The sequence below is a fragment of the Oncorhynchus clarkii genome, chromosome 25 (assembly GCF_045791955.1).
Source record: "Oncorhynchus clarkii lewisi isolate Uvic-CL-2024 chromosome 25, UVic_Ocla_1.0, whole genome shotgun sequence".
Lineage (NCBI taxonomy): Eukaryota > Metazoa > Chordata > Actinopteri > Salmoniformes > Salmonidae > Oncorhynchus > Oncorhynchus clarkii.
Window position 1 is genome coordinate 24,305,227 of NC_092171.1, and position 27,163 is coordinate 24,332,389.

Genomic DNA, 27,163 nt, shown 5'->3' on the forward strand with positions numbered 1-27,163 from the left:
TGCGCATGGGGACAAATATCCTACTTTTTGGATGTCCTCTGGTCTGATGAAACAAAAATAGAACTGTTTGGCCATAATGACCATCGTTATGTTTGGAGGAAAAAGGGGGACGCTTGCAAGTCGAAGAACACCATCCCAACCGTAAAGCACGGGGGTGGAAGTATCATGTTGTGGGGGTGCTTTTCTGCAGGAGGGACTGGTGTACTTCACAAAATAGATGGCATTCATGAGGAAGGAAAATATGTGCATATATTGAAGCAACATTTCAAGACATCAGTCATAAAGTTAAAGCTTGGTCGCAAATGGGTCTTCCAAATGGACAATGACCCCAAGCATACTTGTTGTGGCAAAATGGCTTAAGGACAACAAAGTCAAGGTACTGAAGTGGCTATCACAAAGCCCTGACATCAATCCTATAGAACATTTTGTGCAGATCTGAAAAAGTGTGTGTGAGCAAGGAGGCCTACAAACCTGACTCATTTACACCAGCTCTGTCAGGGGGAATGGGCCAAAACTCACCCCACTTATTGTGGGAAGCTTGTGGAAGGCTACCCGAAACGTTTGACCCAAGTTAAACAATTAAAGGCAGTGCTACCAAATACTAATTGAATGTATGTAAACTTCTGACCCACTGGGAATGTGATGAAAGAAATAAAAGCTGAAATAAATAATTCTCTCTACTATTATTACATTTCACATTCTTAAAATAAAGTGGTGATCGTAACTGACCTAAGACAGGGGGTTTTTATGTCAGGAATTGTGAAAAACTGAGTTTAAATGTATTTGGCTAAGGTGTATGTAAACTTCCGACTTCAACTGTAAATATCTTCTTATGTAATAATAGAAAGTGTACATGCTCAAGATAGCACACAAAGGTCACAGGTCCGTGGAGATCTTCACAACTGCTTTAATAATACGAGCAGAATCACTTGCACTATGTACTTTTAACATTATTTCAATTGCAATCCAGGCCATTTTGGTTGTGCTATTAGACAAAGTACAATGACATTAAATTGTTGTAAAATACCAAATATCTGACATTGTATTCCCATTTGAACCTTAGGCTAGATTGTATCAGATCCGCGCTAGCCAACACCTGAATAGTGTTTTTTTTTTGGCAGTGTCTGAGGTGGACCTACGTTAGAGCTGTCAAATCCACAAGCGGCTCCCGGCATTATACATAGTGTGACATTAAGAGAAATCAGCTTTATTTACAAGTTCGAACACTAGCACATGAGATGTAATCTACACCTCATTTAGACTGATAGAATTCCTCTATTTTGAAGATTTTGAAATTTAAGTGTCCTTATTTCTATATAGCCTACACTTTCTTTTTCTGAACTTCTAACATGAGTGGGACGGGTGTGGCTTTGTAACTATGATCACACGAGCAACCACTTTGATTTGACAGCTCCACCTCCGACACTGCCAAGCATCAGCTATTTCTTGTTAACGCTTGATCTGATCCAGGGCTTTGTTGTGCTTTTAAATGGTTGAAAATGCAGTGATAGCACATGTTGATGACAACTAAACCATAATCCGACATTTTTTTTATTGGAATTTGGTTGTGCTTTTAGATGGTTGAAAAAATAGTAGTAACACATTGGGAATTCAACAAACTTCTGTCTGTCTTTTTGAGTGGGTGAATAAAGGTTGAAATGTCATTGATCAACGTCTCCAAATAATACCCAAATGTCCACGTTGAAATGACGTGGTGTGTCCAGTGGGGCCTCTCTTCCATTTGCAGATTTGTTCTTGGGGGCACCCTTCTTAATAAGGTAGGCGGTATTTTACAGTTGCACACAATTATCATGAGTATCATGACGTAATATTTCAGAGTGGCATAATATTGTGTTTATTTGCCTTTATGTGAAGTTTATGTTAGGTCAACTCAGATTGACTTAAGGAAAACCTTTTAATTTCAAACAGCGAAGGGTGTCAACAGGTGCGACAGGAAAGCTACTGGCTGGCGTTGGTGTCATTTTTAAGTAGCCAGTGTGTCTTCATCAAGGCCCTAATGGCACCTCGTAAATACAGACATTTTGTTTTCTTTCGCAACCTTGTTACTCCTTCACAGAGATGAGATTACTCATGGCTGGCAGTAATCCAATTCAGGGGTATTCAACAATAGGAAATCTTATTAATGACCTCTGAAGTCACTTTAACATCTGAGCAATGGTTTGTGTTATAGAGACAATCTTGTCAGTTAAGTTTGGCTACCTGCAGCCTACAGTGGCACCATCTTGGCAGGCCAGTAGATGCCCAGGTAACCTGCGGACATACAGTATGATTCAGTTCCATGATTGTCTGATACCTACCTGTACATACTACCTCAACTAACCGGTGCCTCTGCACATTGACTCTGTACTGGTACCCCCTGTATATATTGTTATTTTTTACTGCTGCTCTTTAATTACTTGTAATCTCTTATTCGTATCTGTATTTTTTGAAACTGCACTGTTGGTTAGGGGCTCGTAAGTAAGCATTTCACTGTAAGGTCTACCTGTTGTATTCGGCGCATGTGACTAATACAATTTGATTTGATTTGCCAGAGACTTAATCGTGTGTGATCGTGTTTGTATGACAATGTAAAAATAAATTAGGTATTGGATGGTAAGGATGAGGGTGTTATGTTTTTTTCCTTCATTTTTGGGGTCAGGTGGAGAGAGCAGCGGGTGGGATTGAAAATGTAAAAAAAAATGTGTGTACAACTGTATAACTCCACATTTGACTGTTCATCTTTATGTCTTCATAGAAATAAATGACAAAAAAACGAATTTACTACCGTCCAACACCAGAACACATCCTCATTTGTTGACTGCTATGAATATTTAAAGAAATATGATGTATGATTGCTCCTAAAAATAAAGCCACACTGAACTTCATTTTTTACATTTTCTGAAATTAACATGAAACTCATACAGATACTTGACCAAATTGGACATGTGACTTAGTCACTTTAATCTGAAGGAGATTGCTCATAATGAAGTAATACATGAAGCCAACGTCCTTTCTGACTCCACGTTCCAACAATGATCTTTAATCGTTTTTATTCTTATGTTAGTTATTTATGAGATATAATGCATTTCTACATTTTGATATTTTATATATGTTTTGAGCAAAGCTCAAACACAACACTTTTTGAAAGACTACTGTGGGAAAACTGTTTTCTCTTGCAACCATCACAGCCCTGAATTCCAAACAGATGACAGCCACCAAGCTTAGCAACATTTGTTATGGGCCCCTCTTTGATAGAGTATATGAAATAGCAGTGGGGGGCATTAAGTGTCCAACCAGGTAACCAGGGGAAATAAGCAGGGGGAATGTGGCACACATTATGAAAGAGAGCAAGAGGCTGTATGAGATATTGGGAGTGAGAAAGAAGGGAGGGCAAAAAGGAGAGAAGAGGCAGGGTGAAGGGTGAATAACTGGACCTACAGATGTAGGATCTTAATTTGACCTGTATTGTCTCAGTGAAATAATCCCGCAGCAACAGGAGTTGAACGTTTAGTCCATAAGGTTGCTTGATTGGTGGTTAAGCTATAAACTGGCCAAAATTAGACGACATGAAAATTGCAATACTGTTAATATAGCCGTGTATTAGTGGAGGTTTTCAGTTAATTTATGTAAATCCCAAAGCTCATCTGCATTTCCTACAGTGCAGGAAGTTTTTCAGCAACCGAAGAGTGATCAAATTAAGATCCAAAATCTGTAGCAAACAAAGGTTTTTAGCTTTCTATGTAGACAGTTAGAATTCTATAACCAGAAGTATTCCAATGAGTTGGACTACCCTGCCATCTAAAGGCCACATGATTTTAACTTGAGCTAGAACAAAAGAAGAGTCTTGGAGTCTGTACTTTATGTGTGTGAACCATCTTCTTTAACTTGTTGGGATGTAAGAATCTCACTTGAAATAACTCATATTAAATGTGTTGTTGACCATAACTGTAAAAATTCCCTTTATTGTCTCAATTAACATGGTCATCAAAAAGATGATTGTTCAGGTATTAAAAAAAAAAAACTAGCTTTTTTAAAAATGAAACACAGTGATATATAATAACAGCTCAAATATAATGTATATTTGTTAGTATAATATTTTTGGGTTTTCCACATAGCAAAGTCACAGCTCAAACATAAAGTATATGTTAGTATCACAGGAGGCTGCGGAGGGGAGAACGGCCGGAATGGAGCATATGGAATAGCATCAATTACAGAAACCATGTGTTTGATGTATTTGTTACCATTCCAATGATTCCACTCCAGCCATTACCACAAGCCCGTTCTCCTCAATAAAGGTGCCACCAACCTCCTGTGCTTAGTATAGTGTTTTCTTTTCATATAGAAAAGTACATTTGGTTAGCTGTTCTTATTCAAGTGGTGGTAATAAGCATTGCTCGCTCACTCACTGCCTTATCTGTGTTGGCCACTCACTGAAAGACTTCCAAAAGAAGGGAAGGGGAACATCAATGTCCATCTTTTTCAATGTTACTCTTATGTATGGAGCTGTGCTTTGCGATGCCTGCTCCATTAGGTAGATCAATTCATTGAGTCCCCCATAAAAGTGAGACTGGAAAAAATCGACAAGCTCCTTGAGGTCATTGTTCACACGATCCACTGTAACCTCGTTATAGATTTCCTGGATCTTTATTTTGGCAGTATCTTTGTACTCACTAGCTTTAGATTTTGTTATGTACATGTCACGCTCAAGAGAACGCAACATTTTCTTCAGGTCTTGTGTCTTCAGAGAGGCAATGAACTCTGCTGCCCTCTGGAAACATAGCTGCAGGAGGTTATGAACTTTCTGGATCAGGTCCTCCAGACTCACGTCCTCCAAGTGTCTCACTACCTTGGTCATCTCATCCTGGATGGCACTCACGACAGACCTCAGGTTGGCAACAATCTTGTTTCCGTTGACAACTACATTGCTACCAGGGATTGTTAACTGAACGCCTTTAATTAAACTTTCAATTATATCAGTTATGGTCTCCATGACATTTGAGAACCTTTGGGCAGCCCAGTCAATGGTTGCAGACACAGAGCGACTGGCCCTCTCGTAGAGCTCCTGTCCAGAAAGTCTCTCCTCTATTCCGGGCAGAGCAAAATTAGTCTCACGCAAGAACGTAAGAACACTGTTAAGCAGTTCAGTGATGTCGATAGACGGTATACTGTCAGCTGCAATCCTAAACATCTCTCTCATAGAATTCTGTAGTGTATCAAAACCCAATGGGACCTCATGATAGGCTCTCTCAATGATGTTGGAGACAGAGTTCTTCAGCTTAATGGAGGCACGGTTTACACTGAAGCCAAAGTGAGCTGTGTGATACTTGTTTATGAACTTGAGCAGCGCATCTGTGATGGCAGGCATCCGCTCTTTGAGCCCTTCGATGGTGTAATGCATGGTATTCATGTTCCAGGCAACCTGGAAACTTAACTTCTCAGAGTTCTTCAGAGTGGCTTTGACACTCACAATGTCCGTGTCCTTATCAGGGCTAGACTGGATGGATAAGGAACAAGTAAGAGGGGATTAGAATTGTTTGTCTCATTCCTTCAGTATAAACACTGATTAAGGCAACAACAACAAAAAGCTATGTATTGTGTCCATAGAAAATAACATCTTGAAAACTCTAAGCTTTCAGTTTGACAATTTATAGGCAGAGGTGTGTAGTATGCATATAAAACAAGTTCCAGTAATTCAGATGTGTCTTACCAGGTAGCGACTGAACACTTTTCCGTACACTTGTGAAGGTGACCTCCAAGTAAAAAGGAATCCGAGGAAACCAATCGATGGGGAAGCCATGGAAGTGGTGATGCCATCCTTGCGGGAAGCATAGCGGAAGCTCACATCAACAAAGGTTGGGCTGGTGATATCCACATTCAAAGTATGACGAGATACACTGAAAGATAAAGGACACTTTAGATTTTTATGCGATTATGATCTGTCTGTTGGGGAAAATCTGGGCTGAAAGGTAGAAATGTACAGGATGTCTGGGGCGGCAGGTAGCCTAGTGGTTAGAGTGTTGAGCCAGTAACCGAAAGGTTGCCCAGGTTCCCCGTTCTGCCCCTGAACAAGGCTGTTCCCCGGTAGGCCATCATTGTAAATAAGAATTTCTTAACTCACTTGCCTAGTAAAGTAAAAAAATCGAATTATCTTGTGGTACTTACATAGCATCAGGAGAGACTTGCCGTTTCATCCTAAGAAAATAGATTACATTTAAATCAGAAATATATGTTGTTATCTTATTATTTGGTAGCGTTGTATTTTCGAAAGCATCAGTCTTACTTTCATAACATATTTTACCTGAGATTTTGTGAGAAGACATGCTGCCAGTTGACATTTATGTCACTGTGAACCAAGTTGCATTTCCCATTCATGCGGACTGCTCCGTTCTCAAAACGAAGAGTGGCGGTGGCTGCAGGGACAAATATACAAAAAGAAATGTAAACCTGAAAGTACTTGGAGGAAGTAATCCAAAGTAAAAATTTTAAATCTTACCATCGAGGTCATACTCCAGGAATATCATAGTGGAGGTACAGATGGACTTCAGTGAAGTGACAACGTTGGACTCCTTGTTTTCCAGGTTTGCAGTTGATGTCACATTGTAAATTGGGGATAACACCTTCACAGTGGTGGAAAGGGCACCGAAGGCTGGGATAAACACACTTACAGGCAAGTTCAGGGAGATTTCAGGGATTTCAATCTTCTGTTCTGGGATGGTAATGGTTGGCATTTCAAAGTTGGAAATCTGACTAGCAATCTCATCCAAATTAATGGTGTGCTCACCAATGGTAATGGACTTGGAGAAGGTAAATGATGAGATAATGATTTCATACTGTGGCAGCTTCACTGACAGGAAGGACATTCTGTTCTGTAGCAACTCTATATCAATATCAAAACTGGGAATTTCCACCTTGGGCAGACCAGGCAGCATGATATCAAAGCCAGTGGTGCTTATCATCGTAGGGATCTCCAAATTCTTCAAATCAATTGAGAAGGCTGGCACATGGAGAGTGGTGAAGGGTACATCAAAAGCTGGAACATCGATGACAGGTGGCACTGAGACCTGATCTGGGAGATCAATATTTTGGAATCGCATGTCAATCGTCCTTACAGCCTTTGGGATCTCTTTCACCCAGCTAGGCACTGCTAGTGTCAATTCTGGGATATTGAAGGTGACCCCATTCTCAAATAATTTGGATGGTAAAGTGAAAATTAGTCCCTCTTTGTTCTTTGTGTAAACTACAGTGGTGGACAGATTGAGGAATTGCATGTCATCCATTCTGGAGACCTGCTCTAACTTAAGCACATCCCAAATAGTCTTCTGGTAGACAGGGAGCCGGACAGACTTCAGGAAAGCAAGAGATCCTTCCACAGATTCAGCAATATCTATCTTCACTTCAGCCTCATCATTTGACAGAAGTAAGTCACAGGAATGTACAACAGAGGCAAGTTGCTCTCTGCCACTCCAGCTGAATGTCTGCTTATCTGCAGCGATGGAAAGATAACATTTCTGATCCACTCCTGCGTCACCTGGAAGATCCATGTAATTGAATGGCTGGGTTGCACCAATGTCTACCTTAGCTGTCACCGTTGTTAGAGGAACAAAGTCTAAGTTTGCTTTAACAGAGTGCTTCCCATTTGTATCAAACCCTGCCCAAACAATGTTAACCAGATTGTTGCAGGTGTAATTCAAAGTTGCATACACACGCCTCAGAGATGCCTCAAGAGCTAGGTTGTTATTGATGTTCAGATTCAATATGGTAACCTTATCGTGAACAAGGTTGGAGTCTAGGTCAGTTTTCACTGTGGATCGCAAGCCATTTGCGTTTAGGTAAATGTTAGCCTCGTTGTCTATAGCTCCATAGTAAACAATCCTTTTTACTGTTATGTCAGTTTTTCCTTTGGTAGAGGTCTCCAGTGAGACATAAGATGTAAGTCCCTCCAATGCCAAGTTTTGATCAATGTTCCCCTTGCCTACAGCCTCAATCAGTGGCATATTAAGCATGTATTTTAGTTTAATCTTGGAGGCTACATTTGGTTTCGTCTTGGTATTTCCAAGAAGTTCCTGACTCAATTCCAGACTCACAAAGGGAAGGTTGACTCTTGCAACAGTTGCCAGAATAGCTTCCATGTTCCTTTTAGAGAGACTAACAGTACAGTCGTGGCTGCCTTCTATGTTCTTGTGCTCCCAGGACAGAGCAGTGGCAAGTTTTAAACCCCTTGACCTTGTCAGGCTGGTAGACCCGTCAAGTTTACCTTTTAGAATATCAAACATAGAAGTTGAGGAAGCTCCAAATCGGGCAACAATGTCAGACTGGTTATAGAGGCCTACATTAGCAGTCAGGGTAATCACAGTAGACTTGAAAGAGAAATCGCACGTCATGTTGCCCATGGCAGGGATCATGATGTTGTTCTGAATGGCAGGTAGTGTGAATGAGGGAAGGGTCAGCTCACTCAATGTCTCAGGAATATGTAAGACTGGCAGCTCCAGAGATGGCAGCACCAGGGTATAAGATGGCACAGAAAAACCCATTGTTGGAACTTTAAAACCTGGTGTACTGACCTCCTTAGGGATGAAAAAGCCAAATGCAGGTAACTCTGCTCTGAAGCTAGAGACTTCAATATGCAGGATGGGTATTTTGTATCCGGGGACTGTGACAAACCTGGGAGGTTGGTTGGATGTGTCAATCTTATATTTGTCAAAATGTGTCTTGGCTTCATTGTAAGAGGTTGTCAGAAGGTTTACAAGTTTGTTTCTCCCTAACTCAAAGTGAGCCCTAAAAATTTCTAAATTACTAATTGCATTGTAGAAGGGTTGTAGGTCATAATCAATGGTGTGCATGTCAGGGTTCTTCTGATACTGAAGCTTTAGGTTCATTTCAAATGATTGCCTAGGGGTGGTTAGAAGTTCCTTGAGGCCAGCATGCTCCCAAAGAGAAAGTTCTTGAATGTGAGGTGTTTTCAATCTAAGATAAGGCACTGTCATCTCAGGGATGGTGAGGGGAACGGTCAAAAAGTCAACATTAGCTTCACCGTTCATTGCTGCATAGATTCCAATGTCTTTCTGATTGTTGTCCACGGTGAAATTATGATAGTACTTGTACTGATTGAATCGAGCTAAGCCAGCCCAGTAGGCGCGCTGCATTTCAGAGTTAAGTATCACACCAAATTCATTTTGGAGATCAAACTTTCCTGTGAGTGTCAATGGGAAGATAACCTTTGAATTTCCTTCGTTTTTGCAATCTAGGACAATCTCAAAAGGACGGGCCAAAAATTCCAAAGTGTTAGATATGGTTCCACTCATTCTTCCCATAAGCTCTGCATTGTGGGAGGCTGTCAGTGCAATCTTTAGGTCTCCCACATGTGCATCTCCATTTAAAACCACAATACTGCTCTTGACGAAAGGAAATTCTGTCTCAGCCCTGGCATCAACAGTGAAGTGGCTGAAAATGACAGATTCAGCATTCATGGTTTGTTTCATTTTCAAGACCTTGCTTTCAGTTTCTCCAACAAAGGTTAATTTCGCAGTGATAACATTGATGTTGAATTCTAGATTGTTTTTGTGTGTGCCTTCATCTGAGTAGTCTTGAATGGACCACTTTCCATTTCCTTCATTTCGAACAGTCACAGAAATAATACCAGATTCAAGACTGGCTGCTGCAGTCTGGGTCATGGTGGCTTGGCTTGAAGTTTCAACAGCTGGGATGTTCAAGTTGTGGCTGTAGGTAGTGTCTATTGATGCAGAAATTCCACTCTTTAGGGACAGTGCAATGTTGTTCACCAGATCAGCTGTGTACATCTCAGTAGTGGCCTTAGCATTGGTCTTTGCAGTTGCTTCTGCAGAGGGTGCGCTGAAAGTCAGTGATCCCTCGTGATCTATAGAGAAGACCATGTGGGTGACATTCACAGTCTCAGTAAACACCAATGTTTCCATCTGAGAAGCTTCTAGACGAGCAGTGGCATCCAAGGAGTAGTCAAGGAATTCACAGGCTGATTTGGCCTGAGAAGTAAGCGTGGCTGTGAACTTGGAAGTCTCTGGTGCATCTCTATTCAAATTAATTGTTGTTGAGTTCTCTAATGAGGCTACTGTCACAAGAGTGTAATGGGGGGAGTTCACTCTAAACTCGCCATAGAGCTTGCCAAAAGCAGGAATTTGAACTTCACTGTGGACCTGAGGGAACTTTAACTCCGGAATTGGAAGCATTGTGATTTCAAAGTTCTCCAGATTCAACTTAGGGAGGTTGATGGCTGGAAGCTTGATCTCTAAAATAGTTATTTCTGGGAAGGTCAAGTCTGGGAGGTCGGATAAGTAAAGTGCTCTCAAGTCTCCAAAGATGGCCTCGGGTGGAGGCATTGGAAGCTCATATTCTCTTACTTGGTCGATGAATGCAATTATTTGTTGTTTGATTTCCTCAAAATCTATGTTCATGGCTGGGACAGTGTAAGAACTCAGGATGGTGAACTCAGGGACTGAGATTTGAGCCGGAATGCTTATGTCCTGCAGCCTGTTCAGGTTGATTTGGATGGCGGGAATTACGAGGTCAGTGAGAGGCACTACAAAAGAGGGAATCTCAACATCTGCTGTCTTCAGTGCATCCAGAATACCATCCACAGCCTGACTGATCTGGTTTAATATATCTTGGTCCTCAGCCACCCTGCGGATTTCCTCAATCAGTTTGTTGAACTGAACAGAAATGTAGGCAACCATGTTTGTATAGGAGTCACTTGCCCTTTGCAGATATATGAGTATCTCCTCTCTAATGTTCATGCCATCAACTCTATCTCTCATGTCTTGAAGGGCTTGCTGTACAATCGTCTTTATATCGTTGAAGGCTGTAGTGTCAATCACATCTTTCATCATCTTCACGACTTCTGCAATTCTTGTCTCTTTGAGTTGTTCCAAGTATTTGAAGATAGAACCCTGGATCTTTCTAACAAATTCTCTGGAGGCCTCTATTTTTTGTGCAATTCCATAGGCTTCAATCTGATTATTAACATAACTTGTTAGTTCACTGATCTTCTGGTTAGCATCATCAACAAACACATTGTAATCAAATTCCTTTATAATCTTGATGACTGAGCAAATGTATTCCTTTAGCTCATCAATACTTTGCTTGAAGTCAATTGATTTGAACTGATTTACAGACCCATCCAGTAGTTGCATAACGTTCTCATACATGACTTCAACGTCTATAGATTTCGAAGCATCAACCAGTGACTGCACAGTTTCTTGGATTCGGAATTCCTTGATGAGTACTACAGTCTGATCCATGAATATTTCAAATCTCTTGTCAAACTCATACCTGAGAAGCAGATCTCTGATATAAGAATACATAGCATTGATTTTGTCTGCAATTTCATATTCTTCAATCCAGTTGACAATTACATCCTTTATAGATTCAAGGACCCTGGCCATCTGCTCAGTGGGAATCTTAGCAGTTAGCTGCTCCACATATTTAGCAAAGTCAAAGTTGATTGAGAGGGTGTAGTCCCTCAGATTCTGGAAAAACATTGTGACATCAAAGGTCTCAATAACCTGTTTCAATTCACTAATTTTATCTTGAAGTTTTTCTTTGATTCTAAATCTACTATCAATGTCCCCCAACCAGGCAACACTGCTGTCTCCTAGCTTCTGTAGATCAATCTGTCTGATGACATCCTCAATTGCATCAATGACTATGACAATTGTTTCTCTGATATTAAAATGGTAATCAACATCCTTAAGCATATTTCTAATTTGTGAGAGGACATTTGAAATGGCGTCTGACAAGTCTCCCCTCTCAATGCTGCCCCTGACTGTCGCAATCAGGTCTCTGATTTTGGTTGCAATATCAAATAGTGTTTTTTCAATGTTCACCTTAAGATTCTCCACAGAGGCTTCCAAGTCCTCCAGTGTCACAGCATACTCTTGTGTCAAAATAATCAGTTTCTCTTTGACATCAGTCACTTTGTTCTCCAAATCAATCTCTGTCATGAAGTCCCTTACTTGCTGCGGAAGATTGTCCAAATGGACTCTTAGCTCACCAATTAGCTGGTTAATGTCTAAGCTGATGATATAATGTTGCATGGCCTCCAGAGCACTGACAACAGCAGTCTTGAGGAGATCAAAAGCAGCAGGAAGGCTTTTAATGAAGGGAAGCTCAATGATATGTGAGTTACTGTTCTTGTCATACTTCAGGAAACCGGAGACACTGAATTCTTGGTTTTCCTTCTCTGACCTTTGGTCTCCACACACTCCAGCCTCATTTAAAAGGTTTGTAGATATTATTCCCTCAAACTCAATTCCAATCATCTGAGCATTGTTGTAAGTGCTGACGTCTTGATTATAAGCGTGGTTGTCAAACTTGGATTTAGTTTTCCAGGTTAATGACTGTTCACTGGGTGTTAGAAGACCATCAAACTTGTTATCCAGGTGAGCAGCAGATTCCCAACTCTCCAGCATATGTGTGGTTGTGGCCCGGCAGTCATGTGAGTAAGCAAGTGCAAGAGGCTCTGCTTTAACAAGCAATTTGCTGTAGAGCTGCCCAGTGTGCTTCCCAAACAGGTCCACCTCACCATCACTGTTGATTATGGCATTGACAGTGACACTAAATGGCAGTGCCAAGGTGCGAATAGTGCTGACAAAACGTAATGATTCTGAGTTTATCCTTGCCTCACAGTTAGACTTGGAGGTCAGTCCTGCAATCTCAATTTCACAGTTGTGGCTCATCTGTGCATCCATTATCTTCCCAGTTGTACTACACTTCAGAGCGCCAGCTAGGTCAGCATAGTTTAGTTCATAAGTGTGTCTGAGCTCATGTTCGTCTCTGTAGGCTCCTCTTAAACTTCCACTCAGGTCCAGCTTGGTAGGCTCCATTTTTAACTGGCCTTCATTGTTCATACGGACGTCAAAGAGCTTGAGATAATTTTTCATGTCAATGGAGGTAACAAAAGGCTTCACGTCAACCTTTATATCATGCTTGTAGGAGGCGTCCTCACAGATGGAGTTATCTGTCTTAGAGCGGAAGGCCAGGGTCCATAATGTGAGAGTCAGACTATGGGTGTTTTCTGTCTTCATGTTCTGCAGAGATCCCTTCATGTTGTTGGAGAAGATTAAACCCTGCCTGTTCAATACCAGGTTTGTTGTACTTCTTGCGTTTGAATCATAGGCGTTGCCTCTGAAGGCACTGCCTAGAGAAGCCTCAGTACTTGATATTCTGCCCTCAAAGCTTAGCTCGGCTCTGCTGTCTTCAGCCATTCCTTTGATCGTGGAGGTCAGGGAGGCTCCACTACTATCTATGCCCCCATTGTAGATGTTCTCAAACGTCAAGGGACTGCACTGCAGGCTGTTGGTGCCACTGGTAACCAGGCCATTTCTGTTCACTGACACAGTGGCCTTATGCAATCCACGGCCTCCTTTAACGGTAAGGGAGCCTTCAGAGTTGACTTCAAGACCGTCCATGTTCAGGGAACCTGTGAGAAGGGAGTAAGCCTGGTTTGTTGCATCATCAGCCTGGGACTCAACTCTCAGAATGATTACCTCACTGGAGATTCCAAGTTCAACTTTGTTCTTAAGTATATTGCCCAGGGCATTGGAAACAGCATCACATTTTAGAGATAGTTGGCCATCCTTGTACTTGAGCTCTGCCACATGCTTGAGAGCATCATCCTGCACATTGGTTTTGGACACAATGGACAACTCGTCATTGGCATACACTCCCTTGATCATGTTCTGAGCCTGGATAAGTGGGGAGTTCACCCGCAGATTGGACTCTCCTCTTCCTTCTCTATCGAGGGGGCGAATGGCATAGTTATGTCTGTAGGTGGAGTCGGCTTTCCATGAGCCCACTCTGATGGTTCCATCCAAGCTACCATCCCCTGTGACCTCTTCAGAAGTGGATTCTGACATTGCTGAGTAGTACAGAGAGGTCTGCAGGCCCAGAGGACTTGAGGCTTCAATTTTGTAGTTGGCCTTAGCATTCAGTTTGTCTGTAACGCTCAAGGTTTCAAAGACACTGAAGCTGGCATCGATGAAACTGTGGCTCAGGGACCCGTTGACTAGGTACTTCAGATTATCTTCCACTGTTCCTGAAATCATGCCTGTGCCTTTATGAAGACAAAAGGAGATTAAACCTATGTCATTATATAAACAGTGAAATATGGTGATCTTCTATGTACTTAAATGTATGTGTGGAAAATATACAGTGCATTCGGAAAGTGTTCAGACCCCTTCCCTTTTTCCACATTTTGTTAAGTTACAGCCTTATTCTAAAATAGATTAAATAAACAATTTTCCTCATCAATCTACACACATTACCCCATAATGACAAAGCAAAAACAGTTGAATTTTTTTTTGCAAATGTATTACAAATAAAAAAAATACATGATATAAATAAGTATTAAGACCCTCTGCTATGAGACTCAAAATTCAGCTCAGGTGCATCCTTTTCCATTGATCATACTTGAGATGATGCTACATCTTGATTGGAGTTCCTCTGTGGTAAATACAATTGATTGGACATGATTTGGAAAGACACACACCTGTCTATATAAGGTCCTACAGTTGACAGTGCATGCCAGAGCAAAAACCAAGCCATGAGGTTGAAGAAATTGTCCGTAGAGCTCTGAGACAGGATTGTGTAGAAGCACAGATATGGGGAAGGGTACCAAAACATTTCTGCATCATTCAAGGTCCCCAAGAACACAGCAGCCTCCATCATTGTTAAATGGAAGAAGTTTGGAAGCACCAAGACTCTTCCTAGAGCTGGTCACCCAGCCAAACTGAGCAATCTGGGGAGAAGGGCCTTGGTCAGGGAGGTGACCAAAAACCCAATGGTAACTTTGACAGAGCTCCAGAGTTCCTCTGTGGAGATGGGAGAACTTTCCAGAAAGACAACCATCTCTGCAGCACTACACCAATCAGGCCTTTATGGTAGAGTGGCCAGACTGAAGCCACTCCTCAGTAAAAGGCACATGACAGTCCGCTTGGAGTTTGCCAAAAGGCACCTAAAAGACTCTCAGATCATGAGAAACAAGATTCTCTGGTCTGATGAAACCAAGATTTAACTCTTTGGCCTGAATGCCAAGCATCACGTATGCAAGAAACCTGGCACCATCCCTACGGTGAAGCATGTTGGTGGCAGCATCATGCTGTGGGGATGTTTTTCAGCGGCAGGGTCTGGGAAACTAATCAGGATCGAGAGAAAGATGAACGGAGCAATGTACAAAGAGATCCTTGATGAAAACCTGCTCCAGAGCGCTCAGGACCACAGACTGGGTCGACGGTTCACCTTCCAACAGGACAACGACCCTGAGCACACAGCCAAGACAATGCAGGAGTGGCTTCGGGACAAGTCCTTGAGTGCAACGGGTCTGAATACTTATATAAATAAGGTATTTCTGTTTTTATTATGAATACATTTGCAAACATTTCTAAAAACCTGTTTTCACTTTGTCATTATGGGGTATTGTGTGTAGATTGATGAGGGAAAACAAACCATTTAATCCATTTTAGAATAAGGCTGAAACAGATCAAAATGTGGAAAAAGTTAAGTGGTCTGAATACTTTCCGAATGCAGTGTACATTAAAATATAGCAGCGACCAGCAATGAACGGGGTTCACGGGATGACAGAAAGGACACAAGATCAGTTGGATAACACAGCAAACTGCAAACTCTATCGTGTAGGAACTATCTTCCTTTATGTGCAATCAGTGAAACATTACCATGTTTATCTCTCAATACCACAAGAATGACAAAAGTGAAGTTTAGTCTAGCGCTGTAGGTTGTTATCTTTGATTGCAGCAGGTAATCATTCTTAAAGTCATTACTTAATGTACTGAGTTTATATATCAATTCTGGAGTCAATTTGACTAATGGTTCATGTTAAGACTTGTGAAATAGTTTCAGCCTTAGTGTATGGGTATATTGCGGTCATCTTTGAATTCTGGGACTTTATTTTGTTAAACTCATTAGAGATTAATGTGGTAAGTCTATGTACCAAATATGGTTTTGCGTACAAAGGTGAAGACTAAAGTGTCTTATTAGGAATTTTCAAATCCGACTTCTCTATTGTGCGGTCTATGAGTTAAACTGCAGCACCGAAGTACCGAAGCAAGACTGTAGGTGTGGTCAAGAAAATCACTACACAAATATAATTTGAAATACTGTATATCTTATTTGACAGCATTAAATACAAAATCTGGAGTGAATCTTGGTTCATGAGGAGAAGATGATTGCAGATGATTTTGAGCATTAGCGTTGCATATGCAAAGAATTTGTTGTTAATAGTTTCCTTGTTTTTTGAGATATCAATACCAAATTCATTGTAGTTCATCTTAGGGACGTCCATAATAGCGATGACAAGTTTCAAGTTCAACAGCCACTGTGGAGCTGATTTACTGTGGTTTAAATGGACACATAAAATCAGATTTGTCAATAACTCAGGCATATTTTGATCAATGCCTTAGCTTTTCTCAAACTTAAGACAAAGTTAAGACATGTACCATGGGCCTACATTCTACATTTGGTGTCATTTGGTCGTATGGTTCATGAGAAGAAGATTTTCAAAGTATTTGTAGCATATTTTAACATATGGGCTAATATGCATCTACTGGTATACTGTGTACATCTTTGAATGCATCAACGTTATTTTCTTAAACTCTTTAGGGACTTTTGTGATGAGTCCAAGGCCCACATTTTGAGTGAATCTTAAGTTTAGTACGTACATGAGAATGAGTTTTTTTTTTCTGATTAATTTAAGCATTAACATTACATATTAAAAAAAGTTAATTGTTAATAGTTTTCTTATTTTTTAAGATATCAATGCCAAAATGTAACATAGTTCATCAAGGTAACGTCTCTGATGACCCCAAGAAAACAGGCCATTGTGGAGTGGATTTATAAAGGATTTAGATAGACATATAAAATCAGATTTCCTGATTTATCAATAACTCAGCCATCTCTTAATCAATCACTTAGCTTTTCTCAAACTTAAGACTAAGTTAAAACATGTACAATGGACCTACATTCTACATTTGGTGTCATTTGGTGTAATTCGGACTTGGTTTGTGAGAATATGTTTATTTATTTTTGTCCAAGATGGAGGAAAATCGATCCTGATGGACCTTATGGGTCCTTGAGGAAAATTTGTTCAGCATGATGACAGACAACTACATACAAAGTTTCAAGACTCTAGGTCAAATGGCTGGGGATATGAGAGTTTAAAGGAAAACTACACCCCAAAATGATCTTTTGGTATTTGTTGCATAAGTCCATTGTTGATATAGACCCAAAATGTTTTGCATGTCAGCAATCAAGTTCTCAAGATATATAACTTCCAAAATACAGAAATACAGGCGGAATGATGCATTTTACATCATACGATGCTGCGTTTTGCATCATATGATGCAAAGTGCATCACACCAGCGTCATCTATAGGCCAATCAGTTCAGTCATTTTTAACAAAGTTGCTCATGGCCTCTAGTTTCTGTATCCCCCCCCCCCAAAAAAAACAATTACCAATCTATGCTTGAGTTATTTGACCATGTCAAGGAAAAACAAAATGTAAGAATAACAATAGGTTACAGAGCTTCACTATGAACCCCTAATGAAACATGGAAAGATCAGCAAAGTTTACCTTCAAGTCTGTAGGCGAGTGGGCTGACAGGAGACTGAGCCTTGACTTTAAAATGAGCAATATAGCTGGGAACATCAACAGTGTTGTTGCCCCCGGAGATGGATCCCTCCCAGTTGTAGAAGTTGCTGTTTACTTTGGAGGTCACCTCAGCAAGGCCAAGCAAGGGCAGCACGATGTCAAAAGAGCGAGGTATGGTGAAAGTTGGGATTTGGATCTCATTGGCAGGAACCATCCAACCTATTTCAGGAACATCAATGGCAGGAATGGACAGGGTAGCGGGAATGTTTAACTCCTCAGAGGATTTTCCTCCCAAAGGCAAAACAAGGGAGATTGCCATTTTGTTCTGGTTGAACTCGTATCTGAATAAACTGTCACTGTAGTAAAAACAAAAAAGAAAGTGACAAATTAATTAATTGCTATTAGCGAAGAATTTATCCTGATTTCCCCTTACACTTTGCCATTATTACATTTAATTGTATCTCCTGAATTGAATCAAATCAAAGTTTATTTGTCACGTGCGCCGAATACAACAGGTGTAGTAGACCTTACAGTGTATTTCTTACTTATAGGCTCTAACCAATAGTGCAAAAAAGGTGTTAGGTGAACAATAGGTAGGTAAAGAAATAAAACAACAGTAAGACAGGCTATATACGAGGCTATAAAAGTAGCGAGGCTATATACAGATACCGGTTAGTCAGGCTGATTGAGGTAGCATGTACATGTAGATATGGTTAAAGTAAATGGAAAGGATTGACATGGAAATACAGTGCCTTCGGAAAGTATTCAGACCCCAAATGTATAAACAATTATAAAAAGAAATATCTTATTTACATAAGTACTCAGATCCTTTGCTATGAGACTCAAAGTTGAGCTCAGGTGTATCCTGTTTCCATTGATCATCCTTGGGATGTTTCTACAACTTGATTGGATTCCACCTGTGGTAAATTCATTTGATTGGACATGATTTGGAAAGGCATTCACCTGTCTATTTAAGGTCCCACAGTTGACAGTGCATGTCAGTGCAAAAATTAAGCCATGAGGTCGAGGCACAGATCTGGGGGTGTGTACCAAAACATTTCTGCAGCATTGAAGGTCGCCAAGAACACTGTGGCCTCCATCATTCTTAAATGGAAGACGTTTGGAACCACCAAGACTCTTCCTAGAGGTGGCCACCAGGGAGGTGACCAAAAACCCAATGGTGACTCTAACAGAGATCTAGAGTTCCTCTGTGGAGATGGGAGAACCTTCCAGAAAGACAACCATCTCTGCTGCACTCCACCAATCAGGTATTTATGGTAGAGTGGCCAGACAGAAGCCGCTCCTCAGTAAAAGGCACATTTCAGCCCGCTTGGAGGTTGCCAAAAGGTACCTAAAGACTCTCAGACCATGTGAAACAAGATTCTCTGGTCTAATGATGAAACCAAGATTTAACTCTTGAATGCCAAGCATCACATCTGGAGGAAACCTGGCACCATCCCTACGGTAAACCATGATGGTGGCAGCATCATGCTGTGGGGATGTTTTTCAGCGGCAGGGACTGGGAGGCTAGCAGTAATAAAGCCTCTCTTGAAAAAGCCAAACCTTGACCCAGAAAATATTAAAAACTATCGACCTATATCGAATCTCCCATTCCTCTAAAAAGCGGTTGCGCAGTAACTCGCTGCCTTCCTGAAGACAAACAATGTATATGAAATGCTTCAGTCTGGTTTTAGACCCCATCATAGCGCTAAAACCCAAATTGGTCTACATGGGCATGTTCTGGCCTGGTTTAGATCTTATCTGTTGAAAATATATCAGTTTGTCTCTGTGGATGGTTTGTCCTCTGACAAATCAACTGTAAATTCAGTGTTCCTCAAGGTTCTGTTTTAGGACCACAATTGTTTTCACTATATATTTTACCTCTTGGTGATGTCATTCGGAAACATAATGTTAACTTTCACTGCTATGCGGATGACACACAGCTGTACATTTCGAAGCCCCAAAATTACCCTCCCTGGAAGCCTGTGTTTCAGATATAAGGAAGTGGATGGCTGCAAATGTTCTACTTTTAGACTCGGACAAAACAGAGATGCTTGTTCTAGGTCCCAAGAAACAAAGAGATCTTCTGTTGAATCTGACAATTAATCTTGATGGTTGTACAGTCGTCTCAAATAAAACTGTGAAGGACCTCGGCGTTACTCTGGACCCCGATCTCTCTTTTGACGAACATATCAAGACTGTTTCAAGGACAGCTTTTTTCCATCTACGCATCCTTACAAAAATCAGAAACTTTCTGTCCAAAAATGATGCAGAAAAATGTATCCATTCGTTTGTCACTTCAAGGTTAGACTACTGCAATGCTCTACTTTCCGGCTACCTGGATAAAGCATTAAATACACCTCAGTTAGTGCTAAACACGGCTGCTAGAATCTTGACTAGAACCAAAACATTTGATCATATTACTCCACTGCTAGCCTCTCTACACTGGCTTCCTGTTAAGGCAAGGGCTGATTTCAAGGTTTTACTGCTAACCTACAAAGCATTACATGGGCTTGCTCCTACCTATCTCTCTGATTTGGTCCTGCCGTACATACCTACACGAACGCTACGGTCACTAGACGCAGGCCCTAGAATTTCTAAGCAAACAGCTGGAGGCAGGGCTTTCTCCTATAGAGCTCAATTTTTATGGAATGGTCTGCCTACCCATTTGAGAGACGCAGACTCGGTCTCAACTTTTAAGTCTTTATTGAAGACTCATCTCTTCAGTAGGTCCTATGATTGAGTGTAGTCTGGCCCAGGAGTGGGAAGGTGAACGGAAAGGCACTGGAGCAACGAACCGCCCTTGCTGTCTCTGCCTGGCGGGTTCCACTCTCTCCACTGGGATTCTCTGCCTCTTACCCTATTACAGGGGCTGAGTCACTGGCTTACTAGTGCTCTTCCATGAGGCCCTAGGAGGGGTGCGTCACTTGAGTGGGTTGAGTCACTGACGTGATCTTCCTGTCCGGGTTAGCGCCCCCCTTGGGATGTGCAGTGGCGGAGATCTTTGTGGGCTATACTCGGCCTTGTCTCAGGATGGTAAGTTGGTGGTTGAAGATATCCCTCTAGTGGTGTGGGGGCTGTGCTTTGGAAAAGTGGGTGGGGTTATATCGTGCCTGACCCTGTCAGGGGTATCGTCGGATGGGGCCACAGTGTCTCCCGACCCCTCTTGTCACAGCCTCCAGTATTTACGCTGCAGTAGTTTGTGTCAGGGGGCTAGGGTCAGTCTGTTATATCTGGAGTATTTATCCTGTCTTATCTGGTGTCCTGTGTGAATTTTAGTATGCTCTCTCTAATTCTCTCTCTTTCTCTCTTTTTCTTTCTTTCTTTCTTTCTTTCTTTCTTTCTTTCTTTCTTTCTTTCTTTCTTTCTTTCTTTCTTTCTTTCTTTCTTTCTTTCTCTCGGAGGACCTGAGCCCTAGGACCATGCCTCAGGACTACCTGGCCTAATGACTCCTTGCTGACCCAGTCCACCTGGCTGTGCTACTGCTCCAGTTTCAACTGTTCTTCCTGCGGCTATGGAATCCTGACCTGTTCACTGGACGTGCTACCTCTCCCAGATCTGCTGTTTCATCTCTCTAGAGACAGCAGGAGCGGTAGAGATACTCTGAATGATCGGCTACGAAAAGCCAACTGACATTTACTCCTGAGGTGCTGACCCGTTGCACCCTCGACAACCACTATGATTATTATTATTTGACCCTGCTGGTCATCTATGAACATTTGAACATCTTGGCCATGTTCTGTTATAATCTCCACCCAGCACAGCCAGAAGAGGACTGGTCACCCCTCATAGCCTAGTTCCTCTCTAGGTTTCTTCCTAGGTTCTGGCCTTTCTAGGGAGTTTTTCCTAGCCACCGTGCTTCTACACCTGCATTGCTTGCTGTTTGGGGTTTTAGGCTGGGTTTCTGTACAGCACTTTGTGACATCAGCTAATGTAAGAAGGGCTTTATAAATAGTCAGGATAGTCAGGATTGAGGCAAAGATGAATGGAGCAAAGTACGGAGCGATCCTTGATGAAAACCTGCCCCACGGTACTGAGGACCTCAAACTGAAGAGAAGGTTCACCTTCCCACAGGCCAACGAACCTAAGCACACAGCCAAGACAACACAGGAGTGGCTTTGGGACAAGTCTCTGAATGTCCTTGAGTGGCCCAGCCAGAGCACGGACTTGAACCCGATCGGACATCTCTGGAGAGATCTGAAAATAGCTATGCAGCAACGCTCCCCATCCAACCTGACAGAGCTTGAGAGGATCTGCAGAGGAGAATGGGAGAAACTCCCAAAATACAGGTGTGCCAAGCTTGTAGCGTCATACCCAGACTCAATTCTGTAGTCGCTGACAAAGGTGCTTCAACAATGTACTGAGAAAAGGGTCTGAATACATAAAACCTGTTTTTGCTTTGTCATTGTGTGTTATTGTGTGTAGATTGATGAGGGGGAAAAAACTATGTAATACATTTTAGAATAAGGCTGTAACATAACAAAATTTGTAAAAGGGAAGGGGTCTGAATACTTTTCCGAATGCACTGTAATCCCAACCCCACTTAATATGTGAATTGTCAGATAGTTACGATTGAAAGAACAGTTTCTCAGGCACGGTGGGTAGAGTGAGTTCTGCAAGGATCCTCCTGTTTCTTCCAGCAACTTTGTCCAGCCAAATGTTGCATGCCTAAAATGAGATGTACTTTTTAGGTTGAGAATTGTTGTAGAGAAATGTTATCAATGGAAACAAAATTGTTGCAATTTGTTAACATTTTGTATTTATCTTAACTTTATTTAACTAGACATGTCAATTGGGAGTAGAACATTTGAAAAATTACTGCCGATGCCATTAATCAAAAGATACAGTCAGCTCAAAGTATTGGGATAGTGACAATTTTTTGTTGTTTTGCTCTGTACTCCAGCACTTTGGATTTGATACAATGAGGTTAAAGCGCAGACTGTCAGCTTTAATTTGAGAGTATTTGAAATCATATCGTGTGAACCATTTAGAAATTACAGCACTTTTTGTATATAGTCCCCCATTTTAGGGGACCAAAAGTATTGGGCAAATTTGTATTGTGTATTAAAGTAGTGAACATTTTAATATTTGTTCCCATATTCATAGCACAGAATGATTACATAAAGCGTGAGACTCTAGAAACTTGTTTGATCCTGTCACGTTCTGACCTTAGTTCTTTTATTATGTCTTTGTTTTAGTATGGTCAGGGCGTGAGTTGGGTGGGTTGTCTATGTTCCTTTTTCTATGTTTTGGGATTTCTGTGTTTGGCCTGGTATGGTTCTCAATCAGAGGCAGCTGTTTATCGTTGTCCCTGATTGAGAACCATATTTAGGTAGCCTGGTTTCACTTTTGAGTTGTGGGTGATTCTTTTCCGTGTTAGTGTTTGTTACCACACGGGACCGGTTTGTTTGTTTCACTTTGTTATTTTGTATTTTTGTAGTGTTCAGTTTGTCTTATTAAAATGGACACTTACCACGCTGTAAATTGGTCCGACCTCTCTTACTCCTCATCAGAGGAAGACGACGAACGTTACAGAATCACCCACCACCAAAGGACCAAGCAGCGTGGTAAGGAGCAGCGCTATCTGGAGTAGGTTACAACATGGGAGGGATACCGGAGAATGGAGCTGTCACGTTCTGACCTTAGTTCTTTTATTATGTCTTTGTTTTAGTATGGTCAGGGCGTGAGTTGGGTGGGTTGTCTATGTTAGTTTTTCTATGGTTTGCTATTTCTGTGTTTGGCCTGGTATGGTTCTCAATCAGAGGCAGCTGTCAATCGTTATCCCTGATTGAGAACCATATTTAGGGAGCCTGTTTTCTATTGCGTTTCGTGGGTGATTGTTTTCTGTTGTGTGTCTGCACCAGCCAGAACTGTTTTCGGTCGCTTTTCTTTGGTATTTTTTGCTATTTCCGTGTTCATTTTAATAAATATGGACACACACCACGCTGCACCTTGGTCCTCACCTTCTTCCACCAACAACGGCCGTTACAGATCCATTTTCTATTTGTTTTGGTTGTGTTTCAGATTATTTTGTGCCCAATAGAAATTAAGGATAAATAATGTATTGTGTAATTGGAGTGACTTTTATTGTAAATAAAAATGTAATATATTTCTAAACACTTCTACATGAATGTTGATGCTACCATGATTACGGATAGTCCTGAATGAATCATGAATAATGATAAAGTTAGACACACAAATATCATACCTCCCCTCAAAATAAAATAAATGCTAACCTCCCCAGTTATTGTAATGGTGAGCATGTCTTGGGGTATGATATTTGTGCGTCTGTAACTTTCTCACTCATCATTATTCATGATTCATTCAGGACTATCTGTAATCATGGTAGCATCAACATTCATGTAGAAGTGTTTAGAAATATATTACATTTTTATTTACAATAAGTCACTCCAATTACACAATACATTATTTATCCTTAATTTCTATTCACAATTCATTCGGAACTAGCTGTAATCACGGTAGCATCCTTTATTAATATAGAAGTGATTATTCCCATTACTTTGGAACTCACTGTATTTTAAAAACACAACTCTTACCTCAATGGCTTTGGTAACAATGTGCCGCACTTTCATATCAGTCTTAGCCACCTTCTGATCTAGTATGTCATCAATGAACTTTTGTAGCGCCCTCTGGTAATCTTCTGTGTTTGGGATGAGTTTTGGGATCTCAGAGTTCAGGTCAGACTTCATCTCCACCTCAAACTTGTTGTCATCTGTATGGGAAAACCACATGTAAGACTTGAATCGTTTCTGTTTGTAGTTACATTTAGCAATTGCCTTTGTCAGGTCACACAGTACAGAGAAAAAGCTGTATGACACTTACCATATCTCACAATGACTGTTTGCATGGAGGAAGTCTCTGGAATATTGACTGCTGTCTCTAATTGCATGACTAGACCATCGGTGTTCTTCAGGGTTGCAGTAGCAGAGGCATCTGAACTCAGGGCCGGGATGGTCATCTGGACTTGCAGCATTCCATTTTCCATGGACTCAAGTCTAAGTTAATAAACATTCAAAGAAAGGCATGTTAGTTACAGTATTACCAACCTTGCCAAAATGGTAAAATATAATTCTGGGTTTTCTTTTACCTGGCACGACCAACTAGAGACAACTGTGGAATATTGTGGTTGGTCACATCTAAGGTGATGCCACGTATCTTCTTCCCATTCACATTGCTGTCTGTGACTGCCAGCTTAATCCCTGCCTCAATGTCATAATCAGGGACATGGACTTCAGTGGTCAGAGTGTTCTTGTTCCGGTTGTACTTCAGTGTTGCGGTCGCCTCTGTGGGCTCAGAACCTAATATGAAGAGGACAGATGTGCCTCAATTCATGTTATGTACATTCTATTGGGGTAGCTATATAATTTGCCAGTCTTAATTTGTTATTTAAAAAAAAATTGGACACACATACCTGACGCCCTCAGGGTTAGCTTCAGAGAGTCCACTTTCTGGCGTCCCTCCTTTCCCTCTCTGAGAGTTTCAGAAGTAATGGCAGCAGTGTATTCTGTTACCTCCTCTGTTGGTTGGATCTCCACAGCAAGCCTAATGAATTGATAGACATGTGTCTCTTAAAGACGATCTTTTGAATCAATAAAATGATGCAGTTGAAATCAAATGTGTTTGGAAATTCTGGCGATGGACTCAACTCTCACCTGCTCTCCCCTGTAAGGGGGTAGTACGGAGCATCATCTGTTGAGCTTGCATTGGTGTAACGCAGTGTTGTGCAGATATTCATACCAGTAAACAGGGGCTGGCATTCAGTGGAGTCTTTCATACCCTCCCCTATCGACGGCACCATCTTAGTCTGGGTGGAGGACAATGACATCAGCTTGTTGCTGGATTTTGAAGAGATGCAGGAAAATAATGACAAAATCTTTAATATAACTTTTTACATAGTAATGCTTAATATAACTGATTCAAGTTGAGGCTGGTTTATGTAAAAGTTTTTCTATGTTAAAAGATGATGGCATTTGATACAACTGGATTCTTAAGTCTGTACTGCGATTCACACTGACAACAGTATGTGAGTTACCCTTAACGTTCCAATTATATTTAAAAACAATTATTTTAAGTAGACATATGTTAAGTAGAAGTTAGAGTAATTCCCACCTGACACTGAATAGCTGAGTGGTTCCCTTGGGTGCAGGGATGGAGAGTTTGATCTCATTTCTGCTAATGGTGACTTTGGCGTTCAGGGAACTCTCATGGTACATGTTGGTGTGCATCTCAATGCCAGCCACCACAAACTCAGGAATTTGGATGCCCATTTGCGTAATAAACTCCACACCGACAGATGGCATGAAAGACAGCTGCTGCTACAGGTAAGAAAGGCATAATTCACACTTAAAAATAACCTAGGATCCTAAATGAATCATAAAATTTGTTCAAATAGGGTTGGAATACATTCAAAGTCTTCCATAAGGCATATACATTTAATTGAATAGAAACAAAAGAGCAGGCAGCTTACCATGCCAGGGGAGAAGCTCAGACCTCCCTTGGCTCCAGGGGCAAAGACACCAGACAAGGAGAATTTCAGGGGTAAGCCAGATGCGGAGGGCAGATAAAAACTCTCATCCAGGAAGATATAGTGGGCATAAAGCTCGTTGTCAGTGCTCGACATTAGAGACTGCATGACCTGTGCAAAAATAAAGAGAATAAGGTTAATTGAAACAAAAGGAATTTGGGTCAGTGGAGGCTCCTCAAAAGAAGAAGGGGAGGAACATTATCCTCAGTGAATTTCATACAAATTAAAATAGTGAAACATTTAAAAAGTTTTCCTTTTTAGATAAAACTATACTAAACATATTCACGTCACCAAATAATTGATTAAAACACATTGTTCTGCAATGAAGGTCTACAGTAGCCGGAAGACAGCTAGTTTTCGTCCTCCTCTGGGTACACAAAACCTAGGAGGCTCATGGTTCTAAGCCCCTTCCATAGACTTGCAAAGTAATTATGACAACTTTCCGAGGATGTCCTCCAACCTATCAGGGCTCATGCAGCATGAATTGACATGTTGTCCACCCAATCAAAGGATCAGAGACTCAATTTACTACTGAATGATAAGCTACAGCTAACTAGCACTGCAGTGCATGCAATGTGGTGAGTAGTTGACTCAAAGAGAAAGAAAGACAATAGTTGAACAGTTTTGAACAAATTCATTTCATTAAACATGAAGGAGAAGCGAAAGAGAGAGAGAGAGAGACATATTTAGTTGTATTTTTTTCACTTGCATTTTTACTTAGCTAGCGAATGCATCTAGCTAGTTTAGCCTACTCAAATAGCCGGCTCAAACAGAGAGGGATGCTATGTTAGCTAGCTGGCTATGGCTATCCAACACTGGAACTCTTCCAAGTCAAGGTAAGATTTTGAAATTATTAATTCATTGCCATCGAGGCCTGCCGGTGTAAGTGCTAAACTGCTTGCTGACTGTACACTGTACCACATGACTGTAGAGGGTTTACTAACACGTTAGTTCTAGTAGGTATGTTGACTAGCTATGACATTAGC

At 41.2% G+C, this 27,163-nt stretch overlaps 1 protein-coding gene across 1 annotated transcript in view; it reads right to left on the reverse strand.

Moving 5' to 3' along the window:
- Positions 1-3,930: 3,930 nt before the first annotated feature.
- The window catches only part of LOC139384217 (apolipoprotein Ba), a 37,257-nt gene continuing 14,024 nt past the window's right edge, over positions 3,931-27,163 (reverse strand). The window contains exons 16-29 of the mRNA XM_071128945.1: positions 26,121-26,288; positions 25,763-25,968; positions 25,306-25,488; positions 25,065-25,195; positions 24,741-24,951; positions 24,476-24,648; positions 24,190-24,365; positions 22,203-22,300; positions 17,615-17,988; positions 6,494-14,083; positions 6,299-6,410; positions 6,163-6,192; positions 5,708-5,894; positions 3,931-5,494 (exon numbers count right to left, since the gene is read on the reverse strand). Of these exons, the coding sequence (XP_070985046.1) occupies positions 4,403-5,494; positions 5,708-5,894; positions 6,163-6,192; positions 6,299-6,410; positions 6,494-14,083; positions 17,615-17,988; positions 22,203-22,300; positions 24,190-24,365; positions 24,476-24,648; positions 24,741-24,951; positions 25,065-25,195; positions 25,306-25,488; positions 25,763-25,968; positions 26,121-26,288 (10,731 nt within the window). The 3' untranslated portion in view covers positions 3,931-4,402. The remainder of the gene's footprint in view (positions 5,495-5,707; positions 5,895-6,162; positions 6,193-6,298; positions 6,411-6,493; positions 14,084-17,614; positions 17,989-22,202; positions 22,301-24,189; positions 24,366-24,475; positions 24,649-24,740; positions 24,952-25,064; positions 25,196-25,305; positions 25,489-25,762; positions 25,969-26,120; positions 26,289-27,163) is intronic.